The sequence below is a fragment of the Desarmillaria tabescens genome (assembly GCF_030435595.1).
Source record: "Desarmillaria tabescens strain CCBAS 213 chromosome Unknown EV420scaffold_47, whole genome shotgun sequence".
In the NCBI taxonomy this organism is placed as follows: domain Eukaryota; kingdom Fungi; phylum Basidiomycota; class Agaricomycetes; order Agaricales; family Physalacriaceae; genus Desarmillaria; species Desarmillaria tabescens.
Window position 1 is genome coordinate 272205 of NW_026848346.1, and position 19007 is coordinate 291211.

Consider the following 19007-nt stretch of genomic DNA (forward strand, 5'->3'; position numbering starts at 1 on the left):
ATAGTATCTATATATCGTAGCATATATCGCATCTACTTTTATACTAATAAGTCTAATGGAATCTCGTAGAGCAATGCTCTGGAGAGAACTAGAGCCTCCTCCCTCATTTTCTCGAAGTAACTCTCCTTGGTTCGCGTCCATGTGCATGGGAACGCGACCTTGGACTAAATCAACCCTGGACCGCCTTCTCTTCTGATACACAACCGAATCACGGAGACTTTCCACGCCACCAACATCGTGCAAAGATCGCGAGGCCGCTGGGTCATCCATACTTAATGTGATCTGCAATGATTATATGTGCATAAATGAACGCTGTAATGGCACCCTCTACTTAGAACGAATACGGCTCAAATCGACGAAGACATTTCGGTTCCGGTCGTTCCCATCCGTCATCTATACCTTCATCTTCCATCACAATGATATGGTGCCTGCCGGGAGATTTACGCCATTCTGGCCCTTCCCCACCCCCAGGAAAGCCAGGAAACGTCCGTCCAAAGAATGGCCATGTCGGAAGATAACAAAATTCCTTAAACACGGATATTAAAATTTTAACGCCGTCTCGATAACCAACGTTGCATACCTCAGGCCCACAAGCAGGTTCACACTTCACCCAAACACTCCAATCCAGCCATCCCATCAACATGTCAAGTTGTTTTTTCCAGTCCGAGAGAACACTCTCCGCCTGTTGGACTTGATCCACAGAATACGGAAGCATGTCATCAAAACCGCTCAAAACGCCCTCAGCCCACATCCGTGTTATGACGCGACATATCTCGCGATTGGTTTCCATCACCGCACCGAGTATTAATTGTTCTGATTCGGTCAATTTAGAAGTCAGAACAGGGGAAGAAACAATGTACTGAGTATGTGACGTCGCACAGAGCTTGTATGTCGGAACCGCCCAGGAATAGATCCTCGACGCCGCTTTCGGAGCCGAGGGTGCGACAGAGTGAAGCAAGTACGGCTGCAACATAACTCGCAATTGGGTTTGTACCTTCTTTGCCATCTGCATCTTGTTCTCTGACGAGGTCATGTTAAGCAGATACTGCACCATTTCGAATCTATCTTGATAGCGGTCAACTATCACTTGCACCAGGGTCTTCCAATCAACGCCGCTGCCCCCCCCATGGGGTGTTTGCACCGCTGTTTCCAATCTATTCAGGGCCCTCCGAATGTCAGATTGAGAGGCCCCTCCGATGTGATGGTGAAGCCTCTCTTGTCCAAAGCGGCGAGAAATCAAGCTCGGAGCGATAGATGTATCATAGAAAGATACCATACGTGCTAGATCAAGTTGTATGCGTGTTTCGCCGGGATATCGATTATGCCATGACCCTGCATGAAGGACCTCAAAGTGACTTAGAGTCACTGACGGAGAGAAAATTGGACGCCTTCCTGGCTGAGGAGAAGCCTCGAAATGCTGGGGGCCTCGATGTGGGGGCCGTGGAAACTGGGGATTATCGGCGCTCAATTGAAGGAACGAAAGCACCTCGACACCATCGGTAAAATCGCAGAGCATAATTTCGCTGGAGAAGAACATCAGGGACCCTCAGAAGCTATGGGTCACGATGACTTACAAGTCCATTTCCATCCTAAGGAAACTTAGTTTTATGGCATCGAAATTAGATGAACAGGAAGCATACCTAAGAAAGCCATCGATGCCAAACTTCTGTCCCCATGTACAAAGATCTGCAATCCGTTTATACTCTTCCCTGATGTTTTCGGGAGCAACGCGACCCCAAGCTACGATATCTTGAGTCTCTAAAGGGCCATCCACCAATTTCGCGGCCCCACTTCCATCAAAGTATAGGACATTGAGTGGACGTGTAGCTACTAAGGTCAACTGCCAGCATCCGTTCGTTGCATTCCCACGACAAAAAACGTATGAATGCTCGGGATCTGTAGCTACCCACTGTGGCTCGGTCGGAACGTTGGAATCGGCGCGGCCATGATAGAGGAGCGTCCCAACAGGTACGATACCAGGAACTAGACTGTGACCTATGACATACGAACAATTGAAACGGAATTGCACTAGCCAATAGACCATGTTTCACTTACCATTACGGTACCGCGTGTTAGGCCAATGCTGTAGGAAGGAGTTAACGGTGTCAAATACGAGATGCCCTGTAGCATTTATATTTGGCAGGAAATTCAAATCCCAGCCGATTGACTCTGGCTGAAAAGGGAACTGGGTGGCCAAGACACATCCCGCCGAGAAGAAAAGAAGGCGCACAAATCGATAGGAATGCATAGACGTACGTTAGAGAAGGACATACATCCCTTATCGCAGCAACGCCAGTGTGTGGAACTGCGCAGTTCGTGGCCGGCGGCCGTCTTTAGACCCATCATTCACTGCCGTCGGGACCTGCCGAAAGAGGAAGACAGTCATGTACCGCAGAGAATGGCACCTTTGGTGGGAATAATAGTGAGTCCAAATTGCTCTTCCCCACGATATGAAGACGCCGTGGAAGTCTCTCGTATCCTATTGAATCACTGCTGATTCAGTCTAAAGTTTATCTCAATAGAGATGAAAATCTAATCATAGCCAACTTGCACGCACCAACACACTTCTGGACAACGTGTATGTTGAAGGGATCCGGAGTACCTTATTTAACGCGCTTTGGAAGAAGCTGGAGGTCAAATGGTGCATATGCCATACAAAATCGACTAGACCAGAATCCACGCTGTGTCAGCAGGATCAGCCTATGAATGGTGTCCAATTTTAACTGACCCTAGTCGCGTAAAGGGCGCAAAGGGTGAAAAAAAAATCTATTACGCACCCTTACAGAATGAGAGCTATTTTCGCTACGGGCCAAGTTGCGGGATTTGTTTATTGCATGAAACGTGCATAGCGCCAACGTACTTATTGGTGGCCTTCTCGCCCGGGTATTTCGGTAGGGTGCATGATAAACGGCAAGTCGAAGCGGTGAGAGTAAGGGAAAAAACTGAGCCATATAGTGCTCGCCAGTGAGCAGCATGACCAAGATCTCCCAGGACTTCACTGACCACGAGGCGGAAAATCTACAGTAGTGGGAGCCGCAAACTCGAGCTTGAAGATCGTGACGGTAGTCCTCGGTAGTCAAGCCGAGTTCCGATCACGTGGAGTAGCCCCTGAGCGCGGCATTCGGATTATAGTTACGTAATATTCCCACGGGATGTGCCTTCCCACCTCCGTTTGGTCTTTAATAGCCTTACGCCCATCACAGGTCTTATTGGCCCTCCTTTCCCCACGATCCTAGCCAGGTCGTCTTTCCGCGGCGCACAGACCATGGTACGCAAGTTTGTTGTATAGTAGGATACTGGTGCTGATGGGATCATTGCAAAGGTATTCGTGAACAACAAGAAATTCGCATGGTACGTCCGCCTCATCTTGGCATATCCCATCTTGTTTGCCAATGCTCCAGCCGCAGCGAATCATGCATTAAGGGTCACCGCTCTTCGTCTTGCCATCATACAGACAGGCCTCTCTTCGAGATCAAGAAAAAAGGTCGTCCAGTGTCACAGTGCGAAAGCTGCCGCCAGCTACGACAGTCGAGACGTGTGCATTCAAAGTGCAATTGCAACAATAAGGATGAAGCTGGTCCCAGCCAGCCCGTGGTTGGATACACTAAATGTATGTATTGAGTTTTTGAACAATACTTCCGCATTTGACGAGATTCGTAGCTCGTCGATTTATTCCTATCGTTCCTGCTCTACCCAATGGTTTAAAGGACGTCCTTCAAGCATCTCAAGCAACCTCATCGAAACCTCCTGATGCACGGCAACTAGGTGACTGCGTACGCTACGTAGACCACATTCAATGTCTTATACCTATTGTAGTGGACTCGCTCTTGAACCCCTGCACTTGTAAGAGTGTATGGAAGTGCAAATGCCGAAACTCGGACTCCTCGCAAGTCAATGCTGAAACAGATGAACATGCCGGTCTCACTGCACTCGCTCGCGCTGCTGAAATGTTTTCCCAGGAGCCCATAGCTTCATCTTCCCTTCCTTCACCTCCGCCTCCAGCTAGGAAAGTTGGTGGGAAAGCAAGACTAATATCCAGACCCAACAGCCCACACCACAAGCGCCCGAAGCACGTGCATGTGGATCCACCTAGGCTGGAGCTTCCGCCGATCCATATTCCAGAATTCCAGGGCGTAGATGTTCCTACATTTGAAACCATGCCGCCATTGAGTGAAATCACCTCACTCGTTGGCTCTGGGTGCACCTGTGGTGTTTCCTGCAATTGTCCTGGATGTACCGAGCACCGCGGTCCTGAACACGTTAACAAGGAACATGGTTTATGCGGCGAGGAAGCCTGTGGTCACTGCGTCGATAATCGGAGTGGGATCGCCCTTCCTGGGCTGGATGCAGGGCCGAGTTACCTTCACCAATTCTTTGCACGCGCTGCTGCTCTTCCAGCCCCACCGACTACCCGCAAGGGCGTGCAGATAGATCCGATGGACCTCACCGTTTACCCATCAGCGTCCCTGGAACGCGGCGGCCCATTTGGATTCATCAATCTGCCGAAGCTGGAATGTTGCGGCGGCCAGTGCGGATGTCCCAATGGAAGGTGTGGATGTGGAAAGGCGTGTGACGGATGCTGCTCTGAACACGGTGGAGAGTCAATTGAAACGGAAACAACGAAGGCGGTGGCGAGCCGTGCAGAATCGTTAGCACCCGCTCCCGAGATCCCCGCTCCAGTCGCCAAGTCGTGCTGCTGTGGTGGGAAATAGCATCGGTGATACTCACCAAACCGTGTTGACATCTATGGCGATATTATTTTTGGTTTGTGACGAACCCTGCAGATATAATTCTGTTGTACCATTACAATTGATGAAAGCCTTCTGACCTCACGTCAACATCCATGCATCATGCTCCAGCCCGAAATATGTAAACCAATTGTTGTACTTATGAGAATACAATCCGCTCAGAACGATGTCTTGCGTTGCTTGTTAGAACTTTAAGGTATACGTGCAAAGAACGTGTGATAGATACAAAATACATGAAAATCCAGCCCGCATAGTCATGAGAGAGGTTGATGTGTATTTAAACCCTATTTTAACTGTCAGATGTCGCACGAAGAGAAGGGTTAAAGTAACGTACGTGTCATCTAGAGAGCCCCCGATGAAATGCTTGTCAGTAAGCGATCAACTCGTATCGTTGATCAGCTACTCACCGTCGTAGTGAAATTGAGTCTAAAATAGCATTCTTTAGGCTACACGTACAATGCCATAACAGTAGTGTCCACGCACCTTCTTCGGGTTCTCGGGTGCATGACGCACGTAGCGGTCGTTATCTGGCGGACTAAGGAAGAAGCCGTTAAATTCAATGAAGAGGCTGAGAGGATGCAGATAAGCCTACCGTTCCTTCTTCTAAATGACGGCGTAAGCGAATAACGCCAGTAACAAGATGCGTTGCACTTACCTTGCAAGATGCCAGCATGCTCTGTAATGTTACACACACGGCAATGACGCTAAGGACGGGTGACCACTCGTTCCCAAGAATCGACGCGCAAATCTACGTTCCATACTAAATGAGCACCATTGACGCAATCAGAAGAGATGAACACACATGTCCGTTGGAGTATACGTGCTAGAGATGCCCTACTTAGCAACGGATCCAGATCGTTAACAGGGAGCGAAGGTCGATACCCACCGGATGCACAGGTGATGTCTTTCCATCAGTGACAACAAACTGGACAGCTGGAGATGATATCGGGTAGTGCTTATCGAACCGGAAAAGCAGAGTGAAAACTTCGCCCTAGGGGAAACCCGTCTGAACATCAGTCGATCCACCATTCGAGGCGGCGGGTATGGTGACAGACCTGGTAGAGCGACTCTCCCATGACCTCTATAGTGAACTGCCATGCTGCAAAGTCATCTGCCTGTAGGAGATTTATTCCTACATATCAATATCCTTCAGTATTTGAATCCGAAACAGCAAGTATATCAAGATGCATACCGACTGGACAACCCTCTGTCTTGATTTCATGTAGCTCTTTCGCCAATCTTCTAGCAGAGATGGAAGCCATAGGGTCAGTATCAGAGAAGAAAAGAGATCGAGGTGAAAGCTAAGGATGAGAGTTCAGCTTCGAGTACTAGCCGGTTCCGAGGAGGCAGATATCAAGGCCGCAGCCAAACATGAACAAAGTCAATTTCCCTTTTAAGACCAAAATTTTCATTTTTGCTCTTCGTCAAAACAATCATTGTCTCCTCGCTTATAGAGTCACTTGTATTCCATTTCTCAGGGACGTACAAGCGCTCGCGGGGATGCAGAGCATACTTAGTCTTGTTCAGCCAGACTGGAGGATGCAGCTCTGGAGCATTCTGCGTGGTTGGGTGGGGTACAAAATCTTCGCCGGGGTTGAGTTTATGCATTAGGTAGATGTTCGTAGATAAAGCCGTTACTTGCAATGGAATTGGCTTATGCTTTACTACTTAGCTTATCCATGGCAGTACAAGCTTCCTATGAGTATCTGCCCTTCGAGATACCCTTTTGAGGTCGACGCACACTCCTCGGCCATGGCCAGGCTTGAGAGTCCTCGTTCGGCATTTCCCTCACTCAGATATTTGTCCGGGAGAGGTATATCAGGTATGGTCACGTAAGGTAGGTATGAACAAAGCATGAAAGCCTTGTAATGACTGAGGCAAAGTCAGTGTAATTGGTACAAGTACAAGAATTGTGACTGGAGAAGTAGAATAAGAGAGGGATCAGTGTTTGGTCTTGAAGACTAGAAGGCAAAGTGGAGTGCTACACTGATGTCTAGGTCAACACTGGTTCCCTCATTCATGACATTATCCCCTCACCTGATAACTAACGACGAGTATATCTTGCTCTCTTACTTGGTCCGCCTCCTCCCCTCGTACTCGCTGATCTCTTTTTTGGCACTGCCGTCGTCTTTGGCACGGTCAAGCTCACATAGTCGACCTTCTTACACTCGGCATCAAATGCCTCCACAAGCTCATTGAAATCAACATCTACCATGCTTCCAAAAAGCGGGTGGCTCGTGCTCCATTTGCCCGCCGTCAGCCTCGGCGACGTAATCCCGAACGCCATACGCGCGAGCAAACGCGGGTCGTCCCGCTCTGGGCATGCGTTGAGAATAGCCTGAACCTGGGCAGGGTCGGGAGTAGTGTTAACGCCTTGCTTGAAGACGATGCCGGTGCCGGTTTTGCAGAACGTGCAGTGACCACAGCGTCCTTTGGGAACGGCGTCACCGTGGCCAAAGTAGGTCGCAAGGGAATGAGCTAGACCTGGCAGGAGGGTTAAACGGATAATAAAATAAGATGAAGTTTGACGAACATTCAGGCTTAATGGCAAACTCTATTACCTCTTGAAGCTTTCGAATACCCTCTTCTTCACGTTGAACCATCCCAGCATGGATATCATGGGCTATTGCTGAGACCTTGGATACCTCTGTGGGCAGAGGGGTCACTATACGATAACGCTAAACGGGCTCATCATTAACCACATCACACGAGAAGCATTGAGAGTTTACCATCCGAACTTGCGACGGCTTGGTCGAAATGTATTCTGTCGTAAGGGTCAGTCTATGTGAACCAACCGTAGAAGAAAACATCACGTACGTCCGATCTCCCACATGGATATTTGTTTAGCCAATGACTCTCTAGATAACCCAGATTGCTCAGCTGCTTCTACCATGTTAATCTGAAAACGATAACCCATCAGGTGCCTGGTCCCATAGTTGATACAGGACAAACCGTACCTGGAACCCGCTTGTTTTGGACTGCCAATTAGCCCTGATAGCTTTCGCCGCTTTGGACGAGTCCGTCTTCACTTGCTTCATACCCTCTGTATCGCGGAATGTGATATCATAGATTTCATAGAACGGTGTCACCGCCCGAATGTACTTGTGCTGGAGTTCTAACTGGGCGTAGCATAGCCCAAGAATCGAAGCCTGGCAACATTTACAATGAGTATATAATCGGCCAGGCTAACAAAGCTTACCCTCATGTCATACCTAAGACCAGGTTAACAATGCGCCAAAAATAAAGTGAAAAAGACGGACGACTTCGACTGTTGGTAGTGGTTGAAGTCAAGAGTCCCATCAGTCGAGGGACCCTTGAGAGCCACCTCTTGCATCCAAAGCTCCAGAGATGTCTTGCTGCAGGTATCCCCCCTAGAAAAACCCTCAAGGACGGGGATGTCAGGGGCAGACAAGAATAGCAAGCAAGTGGAAGGAAGGCCATCGCGACCGGCTCTCCCCACTTCTTGACTGTAATTCTCTAACGTCTTTGGCATATAGAGATGGACAACCTGCATACGAGAGTTAGAGATATAACAAAACAATCAAACGTGACCCACCTGCCGGATGTTGGCTGTTCATAATATCAGTCCAAAAATGACAAGGAGACGGGTGACCCATACCTTTATCTATTCCCATGCCAAAAGCGATGGTGGCGCACACGATCCCTTTGTCCGAAGCCATAAATTGTTGTTGTATCTGGGCTCGCTGTTCACTTGGGAGTCCCGCATGATAGACCATAGCATCTAATTTGCGCCCCGTGAGCGCATCCGCAACATCCTGTGCCTGTTTCTGCAGCGTCACATAGATAATGGCCGGTCCAGTCCTCTTCTTGAGGAACGGAACGAGACACTCCATCTTTTGAGCAAAGTTGTCAGCAACGTCAACCTGGAAGGAGAGGCTAGAGATGATCAAGTCAACATATGTTAATATGCTAGCAAAAATGAAGGTACTTCGGCCGGTATACTGGCGTGTCAAATAGCCCAGCTTTGGGATCAATACAGAATTGTTCACAGATGTCTTTGGCTACGTTCGGTGTTGCTGTTGCTGTAAGGCACAGAACGCGCTCGACATCCATTTCTTCGGCGAAGCGCGCGACCTTGAGGTATTCAGGTCGAAAACTCAAACCCCACTAGAAATAAGTCAATAACCGGAGGGTTACATAGTTGGTGTAACTCACCTGAGACACGCAATGCGACTCATCCACAGCAAGCAGGGATATCTTTACATGCTTCATCATCTCCAGAAAACCCTCATTATTGAGCCTAAATCGAATCGTTTAGAAGTGCGAATGTTGAAAAGTTGAAAACTCGCCTCTCTGGAGCGACGTATAAGAGTTTAATTTTGTTCGCAATAACGTCGTGTTTCACGACTCTTGCCGCCTCCACGTCCAGCGTGCTATCAAGATTGGCGGCTTTGACACCGCGTTCGCGAAGTGCATCCACTTGGTCCTTCATCAGGGCAATTAGAGGTGAGATTACCAGCGTCAATCCCTGTGAAATACGCGTTAAGACCGTCTCTCCTCGCCGCCAGTTTGATTTACTCACGTCTAGACAAAGCGCTGGGACTTGATAGGTTAAGGACTTCCCCCCACCAGTCGGAAAGAGTACCAAAGCATTCTCGTTCTCCACAAGAAGACGACGAATCACCTGGAGTATCAAGAAATTGACTGGTGAACAGAATAAGGGGTCCTAGTAACGTACAGCTTCCTGGGATAATCGAAAAGAGGAATGACCGAAAACATCCTTCAAAACTTTGTGTGCTTCATCAATGGGAGACATTGAGATGAATATTACGCGACCAAAGCGTGGTGGTGGGAATGGTGAAAGTTCGCGTTGTTTACACAGGGGGCCCTTGTTTGCTTCGGAGGTCGTCCATGCAGCACCCTAAAATGGAATTTAAATTCGGCACAACTTAATAACCATACTGTCTGTTCGATGCTGCAGGGCACACTCTAGCGATTGTGATAATTCCTGGACGAATTTCTCTTGTTTCTTGACTTTGATGCTTAACTGAGCTCTGCTACTCGCTCTTGGAGTTTCTCGAGATTGCGTTGACATTAATTCTGTGCCGAGTGGTCATGAAGGACGTTCGGATGGAGGAAGGCAATTTCAGAGCGCCAGGCCTCATATACGATTGTCTCTACAAGCTTTGGAGGAAATGTAGTCATGGTTTCAGCAGAGACATAGTACGCCACTTCCTGGCGATAGCCCTGCTCTCAGGCCAGTTAGGTACTATACTAATATAGTTTCCTTAGTTTCGCGCCTATCTCTAGCGCGACGCCTCAAGGTCCTTGCCATAATTTGCTTCCCCATCCTATGCCTGAAATGCGCGAGCAGATGAAACTTCGACGCGTCATTCGCTCTGTATCATGTATGCACAGATAGATCCAGTCAATCTCGAAGCGTAAAATGCAGCACTTTCAACTTTATCCTAAATTGTAGGACAGGGCATGTAGGGGTTCCCTCCCGCATACCTCGAAACATTTTCAGTGGTCCTGCGTATCTAGATGAGCCTCGGGTGGTCAGTATTGCACTAGACCAGCCTTTCGTGCTATGAATTGGACGGAATTCATAGTAGGTAGACTCTGCTCCCACGCAATAATCCAATGACGAGAGATCTCTGAGACCGTCGTACCGCAGTCCGCGGCCCATTGGTTGCGCAGTGTGGAGGCCTGACTTTGTAAGCTCGGGCTCCTGATCTTGTTCCATGGGAGTACAGGCTATGACGAAGGTCAGATTAATTCTCAGATCTCAGTACCCACCCGGATTCGAAGAAACAGCCTCAAGACACTTTCTGCTGATTCTCGACAACCATTGCGTTCAAAGTGCCATCCGATACGTTCAGTCCACTTTCCTCGTTTCCCTTACAGTTCTGTCATATATAGCGATAAGAAAACAAGGGTAAATGAAATAAATACATGCTCTAAATGTCCTGAGGATCCTGAGGATGGGTCAAGCTCAACAATCGTGTCGAACCGTCATACTCCCCGGGTCCGTAATTCGGCAATCCCTCGGGCTCTGGCTCCTGAACGTGCCGGCGTTTCTCCAGACGCATCTCCTCTAATGAAGAATTTAATTCAACGTCATGCGGCTGAATGGACACTGGCAGGAAAAAGAGAACGCCGCGTTGACGCCTAGGACGATCATTCGTTCTGTCACTCAACGAAGAGTCGTACATCCATCGTGGAAAGAGTCCACCTATCAAGCGCATAGCCTGCCTGCGCTGTCTAATAGGCAATGCCATGAACCCTAACCCAGCTATGAGGAAGACAACGCCCGCTAACATCAACTTATTACCCCAATGACCGAGGAACCCAATGAATGCAGCATCATCAGCATGCCAGCTGCTAGCCATAGAAATGCGAGAAAAACGAATGCGGCGCTTCACCGTTCTTGGCGTTTTTGCCGTAGAGGGACTTTGGTAGGATACGGATGGGGTCACTGAGTGCGGCGGCGTGGGAGGAAGTCCAGATAGTGTACTGTATGGAAAGAAACATGGGTCCGGTAGAGAACATGACAGTGGGGTAGTTGAGAAACCAGGAATGATCAAAGGTGGCGAGGTTGTGGATAACCTGGGCGAAAAATGGGTGCCCTTTTGTCGAGAACATGAGGTCGTTGGAGACGCCGACTGGGATTGTTTTGGGGAGAATGACAGGGTATGTGAGAAGTGGGTCTAGTGGACGCTTGCAGCCAATGTCGACGTCGTAGTATACACCTCCGTAGTGGTACAAGACAAAATACCGGATTACGTCTGCGCGTTGTATCGGAAAACGATATCCATCGTACGTCCGTAGAAACCAAGGATAGTGTTCGTTGATGAATTTTCGAGAGGATTCGTCTGTCCAGAGCATGTATTCACTGTCTAGAGGTTAGTTGATACAGGTGGTACCAGGACGAGAGACATACTAGTCTGGCATTAGGTTCCGACACTGCAACGACACCGACCTCCATTTTTCTAAGAGAATATCGGTCTTGGCCGTCTGATGAAGTAACCTTGGTACCCGTTCTACCCGGCCATGTTCTGTGGCATTCCAGCGGTCATGACCGCGAAGTGTAGGCACACTGTGCTCGGACAGATACGCGTCGGGGTCAATAGCAAGGTAAGAAGAAATGGAAGAAAGAACGACGACAGTTCCAACGAGGAAAAGACCAAGGAGCGACAGAAGAACGCATAATACGGACCGCCGAGGCATTTAGTGATGAGGGTACATGTCAAAGGAATACACTGCCACTACTTTACATTATAATTCACTCTCTAAATTTTCTTATTTTGCCTTCTCTGCTTTCTCTGCCTCCTTCGTTCGCTTCTCTCGGTCAACATTGATAGCATCCAAGATTTTTCCGGCACCAGATTCAATGAGAATCTTTGCCAGACGCGCTCCAAGGGCCTCAGCTTCCGCTACAGAGGACACGAGCTCTTTCAGAGTATGCTCGACGTGTTCGCTTCCATCTAGCGATGTTACGCAGCCCGTCAAGGTCAGAGCACCGTCCTCAAAGGTGGAAGCAACCCCCACAGGGACACTGCAACCTCCCTCAAGAACCCTCAAGCATGCGCGCTCTGCTAGACATTTGATCTGAGTTTCCTTATGGGTGATCGCTTCGCACAACTTTAGCGCCTCAGCGTCATCACCTCGAATTTCAATAGCCAAAGCACCCTGGGAGACGGCATGGTACAGCGTAGGAGGGGTGAGATCTGCTGTAACACGGTGACCCATTCCCAGGCGCACCAGGCCGGACTTGGCTAGAATTAAGGCAGCGTAAGGTCCATCCTCAGCGTCAAGTTTCGCCAATCGGGTATTCCTGGAACGCGAATTGAGGGAACGAGACCCAGTAGTTAATTGTATGCTCACAAATTCCCTCTCTACCAAGACTATCAATTTACATTCACGATATTTAAAAAAGGGAAACACTCACCACATCGAGAAATTTAAGCTTGGGAAAGTTTCGTTTCAGCTGAGCGACGCGACGAACGCTGCTCGTGCCAACGACACTACCAGCTGGAAGGTCATCCAGACTTTTCCATACGTCTTCCTTGCCTTTTTTGATGACGAGACTGTCCACCGGATCCTCTCTCTCCATGATGGCGCCAATGATACAGCCCTCCGGAAGCACGGTGGGAACGTCCTTGAGGGAATGGACAAGCATGTCCACGTCTCGTTCCTTCAATGCTACTTCGAGCTCCTTGGTCCACAGTGCTTTCCCTCCCATGAGAAACAAGGCCTGGGACTGATTCTTGTCACCCGCTGTCGCCATGAAGGACGTAGCAAATGTCGGCTTGGGAGAGTCCGATGGTGGGGGGAGTGCCTCGAGCGCTGCAAGGGCCATATTCGTCTGGATTTGCGCTAGCTGCGAGGCGCGCGATGCGAGGACATACTTTCTCGACGTGGCAGCATCAGCCGTGGCCATGGTGGGAAGGAAGAATGATAATAGATGGGAACGGAAGATGGGAGTTTGAATTCATTCCTCGACATCAGACCTTTTCAAATTGGGCTGCCGCTTCGACCCGGAGATCTTACGACATTCCTTTTTATATGGCTGTCTTCAAAAATACAGAGAGTTTGATAATAACATACAGATTATGTGCTACGAGTACGTCTATGTAAGGATCCAGTTCAAGGCATTTACTACAGGCTAAACTTTGTGCCTATGTAACCCGGGAAATCTACACAGACATATACTGTGCCAGGCTACGGGTAAAGAGAGGACCATAAGCTGTAAGAAGAAGGCAGCCGGCAAAGACCTACTTGGACTTGGATCCGGTATCTTGCTCGAGCCGTTTCTCCAGCTTTTGGAATTCATCCAAGGCAATCTCCTCTTCCTGATCAAGAACCTGTGGGGCTGTCAGTAACAGCTGAGTCGGGAAAAAAGGAAATAAAAAACCTGTTCGACGCCCTTGACCTCGGGAATATAATGCATCAACATCCGTTCAATCCCGCTCTTCAAAGTGACCGTGCTGGAATCGCATCCTCTGCAGCTGCCTTTAAGCTTGATTTTCACAGTGCCAGACCCTTCTTCGTCAAATCCACGGTACTCAATGTCCCCTCCATCCTCCATGATAGCCGGCCGTACTCTCGTCTCCAGCAACTCTTTAATCATCGCAACAGTCTCCGAGTCGGTATCAAGAATCTTCGTATCCTGCGGTCCAGCATTGTCCCTCTCCTCTTGACTCCGGAAAAGAGCCTGTCCAGAGGAGAAGAACTCCATGAGCGTAGAGTATATCTCGGGCTTGAGAACTGCCCATGTATTTTCAGAGTCTTTGGACACAGTGACGAAATCTGGTCCAAAGAAAACAGCAGCGACGCCTTCGATTCCCATGAGACGAATGGCAAGAGGTGACGGGAGGGCGGATCGTGTGTCGAGGAACTCTGCCGTGCCCTCGCCCATGACTGGCACCCCCGGAATGAATTTCAGAGAATCATTGTTCGGTGTCGGCTCTGTCTGGATGAACATGGACCTGGCTGAAAACACATTGAGATTTTGTTCATTACAGCAAAAGAGTTAATAGCGTACTCAAAGGCGGGTTCGACTGTGTATTCACTGCAGAACGGTACTTCGGTACAATCGAGGATTCCGTGGCGAACCGCCGTCCGTGCCTAAACGAAGATAGCGCTGGCGTCGAGGAGATACACCGTACATTGAACGGTACCCTTCGTATTGACTTGAATTTGAATGCCAGGTTGCGCATGGTGGTCGAAGCCAACATTTCGGTGCTTATTCAATAATTTGTGAGAAATTAGTAATGCGAGAACCGGCAGGTTCGGGCCCGACTCTTCATGACCTCCACCAGCAACCTTAGTATCGGGGAACTCGTCGTCGCCGGTATTCTGCTCTGGCTCTCATGGAAATTTCTTCGTCTTTACCTGTTCTTCCGCCCGCGAGACCAGCACTCTCTGCGCTCGGTGGCGATTCTTGTCCTTGGAGACATTGGGCGCAGTCCGAGGATGATGTATCACGCTGAAAGCTTTGCAGAGAATGGCTTCGAGACGAACATTATCGGATACTCTGGCAAGTGCATTATACGCCATATATGACATTGTGCTAATAGTTAGGCAGGATCAACACCGATACCTTCGTTGCAACGCCTGCCGGTCGAATTTCGTTACCTTCCTCAACTGCCCACTTGTCTCCGACGCCTGCCCTTCATATTCTTCGCGCCATTGAAGATAATCCTTCAGATTACCTCAATACTACTCGAACTTCTTGTACGCATCCCAAAACCACCAGAGTTCATCCTTGTACAGGCAAGTTATCCGAACACGTTTACACTCACCGGATACCAATGTCTTACCTGTAGAACCCTCCAAGCATCCCTACCCTTGCTATCGTATATCTTGTCGGACGAATACGCGGTTGCAAAGTCATTATTGACTGGCATAATTTGGGCTATAGTATTCTAGCCATCAAACTAGGACCCGATCACGTATTCGTCAGGATCGCCAAATGGTATGTACGCATTCATGTCTCCTTCTTCAAGCATTTCTTATACTTCTCTTAGGATAGAGGCCACCTTTGGAAGGAGTGCGTATGCCCACCTCTTCGTAACACAAGCCATGTGTGATTTCCTCGTGAAAGAATGGGATCTCCAGTACGCAGTCGACTTCTTTCGTTTCTCATTACTCAACCCCTTCAGAGGATACAAGGCAGTCTTGCATGACAGACCTCCCCGTCATTTCCACCGTTGCTCACCCCAAGAAGTGCATGATGTACGTATCAGCCCTTCACCGAAACGTAGCACTAACGAACTGCGTCCAGCTGTTTGTCAAATTAAAACCATCAATAGCCGCGCCAAAATCGCTCACCGGCTGGCTTCCACCTTCATCTATGCCTTATTCTACCCCATTCACCGATACGACTTCCCAAATAAAACAACTTCCAGAAAAACCCGATGATGTCTCACTGCCTTCTCTAACATCGGGGGTACCTTTCAAATCCAAAACCTTAAAATCCTTTCACGCTACCATACGCACTCCCACGGAAACCTTCGATCCTCCCTCATACTCCGAGATACACTCTCCCCGTCTTCGCCGAGACCGGCCTGCGCTGGTAGTTTCCAGCACCTCGTGGACACCTGATGAGGACTTTGGTATACTCCGTAAAGCTTTGGAAATATATGAAGCCAGGGCCAAAGAACTGAACCACGGAGGACAGCAGGTCCTTCCCAAACTTCTGATGGTCGTCACAGGAAAGGGAGAACTTCGTGATGAGTACATGAAGAGTACGGAAATGTTACAGCGAGGATGGACGTGGGTTCGATGTGTCAGCTTGTGGCTGGAACCAGAGGACTACCCACTGCTTCTTGGTCAGCTATATTTGAGCATTATCATCACGGTGAACTGACTGACTGACTTTTATGAAAGGTTCTGCGGATCTCGGTGTTTCTCTGCATTCCAGTTCCTCTGCTCTCGATTTGCCTATGAAAATCGTTGATATGTTCGGCTGTGGTCTGCCCGTCTGCGCGCTGAAATTTAAATGGTGTGTTCTGTTTCAGCAGCTTGTTATCCTCCAGTCTAATCAGCTATCAGTTTGGACGAGCTTGTCAAGGAGGGTGTAAATGGACTGATATTTGAAGACTCCGCAGAACTAGCTCTGCAGTTGGAGGTGAATAGCTTGTATCTTATCATGGTAGTCTTTCTCACTTCCTATAGTCTCTTCTCACAAACTTCCCGTCCTCGACGAAGCTATCTTCCCTATTACAAAAGACATCAAGACAATCGACATCGCACGTACATGCGCCTCATGATCATGCGGAATCATCCAGTAATGTTGAATGGGAGTGGAGTTCGTGGGATGAGAATTGGGCCCGTGTGATGAGGCCGCTTATCTTACGTGACTTACAGCGCTGAGGTGCTAAAGATATAAATGTAGCAATGTCATCTAAGTCTACCTAAAGATACAGTGCTCTAAATATACAAAAGCCCTAAGGTCTAGTTTGTCGCCGTTGCCGCAAAGGTCATTGTCTCGATTCGCCCTCTGCCCTTGCATTCTTTCTGCAGGATCTCGTTGATCACACGGAATTGGCCAGGATCTATGAGCATCACCTTTGATCAGATAGGTATGTCAGTAGGGTCATGCGTGCGGCGAAGGACTGAATACTCACAACTTCCCATTCATCTTTAGTCGTTTCGTCGTCCCTCAACCTTTCTCTGCTCCTTCTAGTATTTTTTCCCTGAGCCGTTTGCCATCTGCAGGCGGTATGGTTACACGGACACGCATCCTTGCACGCTGTATCGGTAGCGTGGAATTTGACTGGATGAGCTTTATACACTCTGATACCTAGACCAGACAGACGAAGATGAGTATATAAGTGCATGGGAGTCGGGCAATTCCCTACTTGGCTTTTCGCAGTCTTGTTCTGCTTTACGCTGAATCCAGGCCTCTGTCATAGCTTTATCTATGAGACCCACTGGAAGGGGTCTTTGGGTTTCCTGGATCGACGCATTTCTCTGCCTACCAAGTTGAGTATTTCCTTGCGAAGCGCCGAGAGATCATGATCGCGCTCCTTCTCGTTAACTTGCATCTCGCCCTTCTTGAGGATCTACTTGTTACAGCATATGAGATTCTCGAAAGAACGAGAAAGATAAACAAGCCAAGACCTCTGTAACGATATCAGGAATATCGGTTGTCCCAAAACATTTTTTCAGGTCACCGTGTTTGGCTACTTCGCCCTTGGAGACGTTCACGAAAACGTTACTTATTTGAAGAACGTCGTCTAAATTGGTTTCTCTGTCCAAAGAATAGATAAGCGTTTGAACAATCCGATATGACAAGTTTTCGTACACGCCATTTCTCCACTCTTGTACTTTATTCTTGTAACATGCGATCTGACACTGGGGTTAAAACTAGTTATGACTAAGTGCAGAGCACTTTACTTCGAAACGCTTGCCGCCTTTCTTTAGTTTTACCACGGAGACGTTCGTAAGCCTGGAGATGACTGAAGTCAGTAAATGTAAGACAAACGGACAGTATATAGTACTTGATTTGATTCGAAGGTTGCTGGATTTTCGACATGGTAGAAGGGAGTCAAGGCGCGTCTGAGTCCGGAATTCGGCTTCTGGATGCCGCTAGCCACGTGTTTCAAAGTGGTGACAAATTGTTGTCTGGTCACATTTGTCACTTTCACTGCCGTAGTCGCCAACCAGCCAAGTGATACCATCGTCGTTACTGAGCCGAGTCTTGGTTTTGCTCCTCTCCTTAACCATCACCGCCATCATCGCCCTCGATGTCGTCGTCGTCCTCTTCCCGTTCAGGCTCCCAGTCTGCCTCTGCCTCTGCCTCTGGGAATTCGTCAAGCATCTCTATTCCTGCCACTGCAGGCAGCAGGTTCCTTGACCATCACCCAACCCCCAACGACGGTCACATCCTTCTACAAAATCGCATCCAATGAGATGGTGACATTCGGCTGGAACTTCACCGACGTCCTCGTCACCCCCACACATCTCACTGTCTCTGCGCAATGCGACAACGGCAATACTTATCCGGTGGGACCAGCGTCAGATGGAATCATCGATGGGACGGACACCCAGGTCGTGTGGGACGTCTACTCTTACCAGAAGAGTCACTCGGATAACCCCCTCCCGCAAGCGACCTGCACACTTTTGATCTGTGACGAGCGTGGCTTGGGCGCAAGTAGACAAGGCGGGTACATGAACCCGAACAGTGAAGCTACGTTTGCCTTCTATACCCCTCAGTCGTACACCCCCATCAGCAGCGGTATGTCTTACTTGCCTGTGAACTGATTTTTGAGGACTGACAACAAAAATAGGATGGAGCTGCGCTATATGTAGCAACGGTTTGTCGTCATACATAGCACAGCCGACAATTATTACCATGGTCGCAACGACACTTGTCGTCTTCTTATCTGGCTTCCAGTTGCTCAGGAATGCCTTCCGTGTGACGTAGTCGTTGCGACTGCTGGAGAATACCTGGTTTTTGTGTTCAACTTTTTTCACTGGACTTTGGACGTACATTGACTGTTGCTTCTTGCTTTCTATTGCATACGTATATGACACGGACTTCATACTCACGCTTATCACGATCTTTAATCTTAGCTACAATACTCCATGGTCGTAGACGACAATCGCATTGACTGTAGGGCTGAAAATTTGCTGGCGCATGTTAGTATTTATGTAACTCAGAACAAATGCCCACATTCAAAATTGTCTCAAAGCGAGGCTTGCTGTTTCATGCGTGAAAGTGCTAAATGGGTATAACAACCAGTACACTTACAACGCTTCTATGAGAGATGTGTCCAATATTTTTTG

General features: G+C 48.6%; 10 protein-coding genes across 10 annotated transcripts; 3 read left to right on the plus strand and 7 right to left on the minus strand.

The window, feature by feature from the left end:
- Window positions 1-331: 331 nt before the first annotated feature.
- Window positions 332-2248, minus strand: EV420DRAFT_1648142 (uncharacterized protein; the record flags this gene model as incomplete). The annotated part of the gene is made up of 4 exons (XM_060478117.1): window positions 332-1523; window positions 1575-1589; window positions 1641-1995; window positions 2056-2248. The coding sequence occupies 4 exons, from the start codon at window positions 2246-2248 to the stop codon at window positions 332-334; spliced, it is 1755 nt and encodes a 584-aa protein (XP_060325809.1).
- A 911-nt stretch (window positions 2249-3159) lies between these two features.
- EV420DRAFT_903687 (uncharacterized protein) lies at window positions 3160-5085 on the plus strand. The gene is made up of 4 exons (XM_060483936.1): window positions 3160-3268; window positions 3323-3351; window positions 3408-3610; window positions 3661-5085. Exons 1-4 carry the CDS (start codon window positions 3266-3268, stop codon window positions 4710-4712), a joined length of 1287 nt encoding a protein of 428 aa, XP_060325810.1. The 5' UTR covers window positions 3160-3265; the 3' UTR covers window positions 4713-5085.
- On the minus strand, window positions 4905-6113 carry EV420DRAFT_903632 (ubiquitin-conjugating enzyme/RWD-like protein). The gene is made up of 9 exons (XM_060483935.1): window positions 5941-6113; window positions 5804-5880; window positions 5635-5739; window positions 5551-5571; window positions 5404-5496; window positions 5341-5351; window positions 5232-5283; window positions 5083-5174; window positions 4905-5032 (listed from the first exon to the last, which is right to left on the minus strand). Exons 1-8 carry the CDS (start codon window positions 6008-6010, stop codon window positions 5148-5150), a joined length of 456 nt encoding a protein of 151 aa, XP_060325811.1. The 5' UTR covers window positions 6011-6113; the 3' UTR covers window positions 4905-5032; window positions 5083-5147.
- A 303-nt stretch (window positions 6114-6416) lies between these two features.
- EV420DRAFT_904178 (ATP-dependent DNA helicase) lies at window positions 6417-9579 on the minus strand. The gene is made up of 15 exons (XM_060483940.1): window positions 9448-9579; window positions 9292-9393; window positions 9059-9237; window positions 8925-9009; window positions 8698-8876; window positions 8368-8645; window positions 8305-8318; window positions 8009-8256; window positions 7948-7960; window positions 7706-7897; window positions 7566-7647; window positions 7478-7512; window positions 7282-7426; window positions 6786-7232; window positions 6417-6734 (listed from the first exon to the last, which is right to left on the minus strand). Exons 1-14 carry the CDS (start codon window positions 9523-9525, stop codon window positions 6793-6795), a joined length of 2070 nt encoding a protein of 689 aa, XP_060325812.1. The 5' UTR covers window positions 9526-9579; the 3' UTR covers window positions 6417-6734; window positions 6786-6792.
- A 1409-nt stretch (window positions 9580-10988) lies between these two features.
- EV420DRAFT_904258 (glycosyltransferase family 32 protein) lies at window positions 10989-12289 on the minus strand. The gene is made up of 2 exons (XM_060483941.1): window positions 11653-12289; window positions 10989-11604 (listed from the first exon to the last, which is right to left on the minus strand). The coding sequence occupies exons 1-2, from the start codon at window positions 11937-11939 to the stop codon at window positions 11094-11096; spliced, it is 798 nt and encodes a 265-aa protein (XP_060325813.1). The 5' UTR covers window positions 11940-12289; the 3' UTR covers window positions 10989-11093.
- Window positions 11941-13248, minus strand: EV420DRAFT_1570719 (porphobilinogen deaminase). Its single transcript, XM_060474285.1, has 3 exons — window positions 12661-13248; window positions 12597-12607; window positions 11941-12546 (listed from the first exon to the last, which is right to left on the minus strand). The coding sequence occupies exons 1-3, from the start codon at window positions 13150-13152 to the stop codon at window positions 12012-12014; spliced, it is 1038 nt and encodes a 345-aa protein (XP_060325814.1). The 5' UTR covers window positions 13153-13248; the 3' UTR covers window positions 11941-12011.
- EV420DRAFT_1570722 (HIRA-interacting protein 5) lies at window positions 13249-14447 on the minus strand. The gene is made up of 4 exons (XM_060474286.1): window positions 14257-14447; window positions 13627-14204; window positions 13491-13576; window positions 13249-13433 (listed from the first exon to the last, which is right to left on the minus strand). Exons 1-4 carry the CDS (start codon window positions 14429-14431, stop codon window positions 13409-13411), a joined length of 864 nt encoding a protein of 287 aa, XP_060325815.1. The 5' UTR covers window positions 14432-14447; the 3' UTR covers window positions 13249-13408.
- Window positions 14448-14513: 66 nt separating this feature from the next.
- On the plus strand, window positions 14514-16613 carry EV420DRAFT_1570725 (mannosyltransferase). Its single transcript, XM_060474287.1, has 9 exons — window positions 14514-14751; window positions 14800-14987; window positions 15041-15189; window positions 15242-15331; window positions 15377-15449; window positions 15499-16045; window positions 16104-16218; window positions 16269-16344; window positions 16392-16613. Exons 1-9 carry the CDS (start codon window positions 14520-14522, stop codon window positions 16587-16589), a joined length of 1668 nt encoding a protein of 555 aa, XP_060325816.1. The 5' UTR covers window positions 14514-14519; the 3' UTR covers window positions 16590-16613.
- EV420DRAFT_1570730 (Shwachman-Bodian-diamond syndrome protein-domain-containing protein) lies at window positions 16614-17771 on the minus strand. The gene is made up of 10 exons (XM_060474288.1): window positions 17720-17771; window positions 17616-17667; window positions 17524-17567; window positions 17340-17469; window positions 17198-17281; window positions 17151-17171; window positions 17078-17122; window positions 16884-17019; window positions 16844-16857; window positions 16614-16784 (listed from the first exon to the last, which is right to left on the minus strand). The coding sequence occupies exons 1-10, from the start codon at window positions 17752-17754 to the stop codon at window positions 16671-16673; spliced, it is 675 nt and encodes a 224-aa protein (XP_060325817.1). The 5' UTR covers window positions 17755-17771; the 3' UTR covers window positions 16614-16670.
- Window positions 17772-18062: 291 nt separating this feature from the next.
- EV420DRAFT_1241964 (uncharacterized protein) lies at window positions 18063-18636 on the plus strand (the record flags this gene model as incomplete). Its single annotated transcript, XM_060466645.1, has 2 exons — window positions 18063-18456; window positions 18509-18636. Coding segments are annotated over 2 exons (522 nt in total), but the record flags the coding sequence as incomplete, so codon positions are not given.
- Between the last annotated feature and the right edge of the window lie 371 nt (window positions 18637-19007).

Excerpts from the sequence above, each read along its gene's own strand:
- EV420DRAFT_903632 (XM_060483935.1), bottom strand. The coding sequence starts at position 6,010 with ATGGCTTCCATCTCTGCTAGAAGATTGGCGAAAGAGCTACATGAAATC. Across the intron at positions 5,881-5,940 it reads GACAGAGGGTTGTCCAGTCG|GAATAAATCTCCTACAGGCA; the intron begins GTATGCATCTTG and ends ATTGATATGTAG. Across the intron at positions 5,175-5,231 it reads CACCCGAGAACCCGAAGAAG|ACTCAATTTCACTACGACGG; the intron begins GTGCGTGGACAC and ends ATGCTATTTTAG.
- EV420DRAFT_903687 (XM_060483936.1), top strand. Across the intron at positions 3,352-3,407 it reads AACAACAAGAAATTCGCATG|CGAATCATGCATTAAGGGTC; the intron begins GTACGTCCGCCT and ends CTCCAGCCGCAG. Across the intron at positions 3,611-3,660 it reads CGTGGTTGGATACACTAAAT|CTCGTCGATTTATTCCTATC; the intron begins GTATGTATTGAG and ends CGAGATTCGTAG.
- EV420DRAFT_1570719 (XM_060474285.1), bottom strand. The coding sequence starts at position 13,152 with ATGGCCACGGCTGATGCTGCCACGTCGAGAAAGTATGTCCTCGCATCG.
- EV420DRAFT_1570730 (XM_060474288.1), bottom strand. The coding sequence starts at position 17,754 with ATGTCGAAAATCCAGCAACCTTCGAATCAAATCAA. Across the intron at positions 17,668-17,719 it reads CAACCTTCGAATCAAATCAA|GCTTACGAACGTCTCCGTGG; the intron begins GTACTATATACT and ends AGTCATCTCCAG. Across the intron at positions 17,470-17,523 it reads CAAGAGTGGAGAAATGGCGT|AGAAACCAATTTAGACGACG; the intron begins GTACGAAAACTT and ends TTCTTTGGACAG.
- EV420DRAFT_904258 (XM_060483941.1), bottom strand. The coding sequence starts at position 11,939 with ATGCCTCGGCGGTCCGTATTATGCGTTCTTCTGTCGCTCCTTGGTCTT. Across the intron at positions 11,605-11,652 it reads CGGAACCTAATGCCAGACTA|TGAATACATGCTCTGGACAG; the intron begins GTATGTCTCTCG and ends ACCTCTAGACAG.
- EV420DRAFT_1570722 (XM_060474286.1), bottom strand. The coding sequence starts at position 14,431 with ATGCGCAACCTGGCATTCAAATTCAAGTCAATACGAAGGGTACCGTTC. Across the intron at positions 13,577-13,626 it reads AGGTCAAGGGCGTCGAACAG|GTTCTTGATCAGGAAGAGGA; the intron begins GTTTTTTATTTC and ends ACAGCCCCACAG. Across the intron at positions 13,434-13,490 it reads GATACCGGATCCAAGTCCAA|CCTGGCACAGTATATGTCTG; the intron begins GTAGGTCTTTGC and ends CTTTACCCGTAG.
- EV420DRAFT_1570725 (XM_060474287.1), top strand. The coding sequence starts at position 14,520 with ATGACCTCCACCAGCAACCTTAGTATCGGGGAACTCGTCGTCGCCGGT. Across the intron at positions 14,752-14,799 it reads GAACATTATCGGATACTCTG|GATCAACACCGATACCTTCG; the intron begins GCAAGTGCATTA and ends ATAGTTAGGCAG. Across the intron at positions 15,450-15,498 it reads CACCCCAAGAAGTGCATGAT|CTGTTTGTCAAATTAAAACC; the intron begins GTACGTATCAGC and ends AACTGCGTCCAG.
- EV420DRAFT_904178 (XM_060483940.1), bottom strand. The coding sequence starts at position 9,525 with ATGTCTCCCATTGATGAAGCACACAAAGTTTTGAAGGATGTTTTCGGT. Across the intron at positions 9,238-9,291 it reads TCCCAGCGCTTTGTCTAGAC|GGATTGACGCTGGTAATCTC; the intron begins GTGAGTAAATCA and ends CGTATTTCACAG. Across the intron at positions 8,646-8,697 it reads ACGCCAGTATACCGGCCGAA|CCTCTCCTTCCAGGTTGACG; the intron begins GTACCTTCATTT and ends GATCATCTCTAG.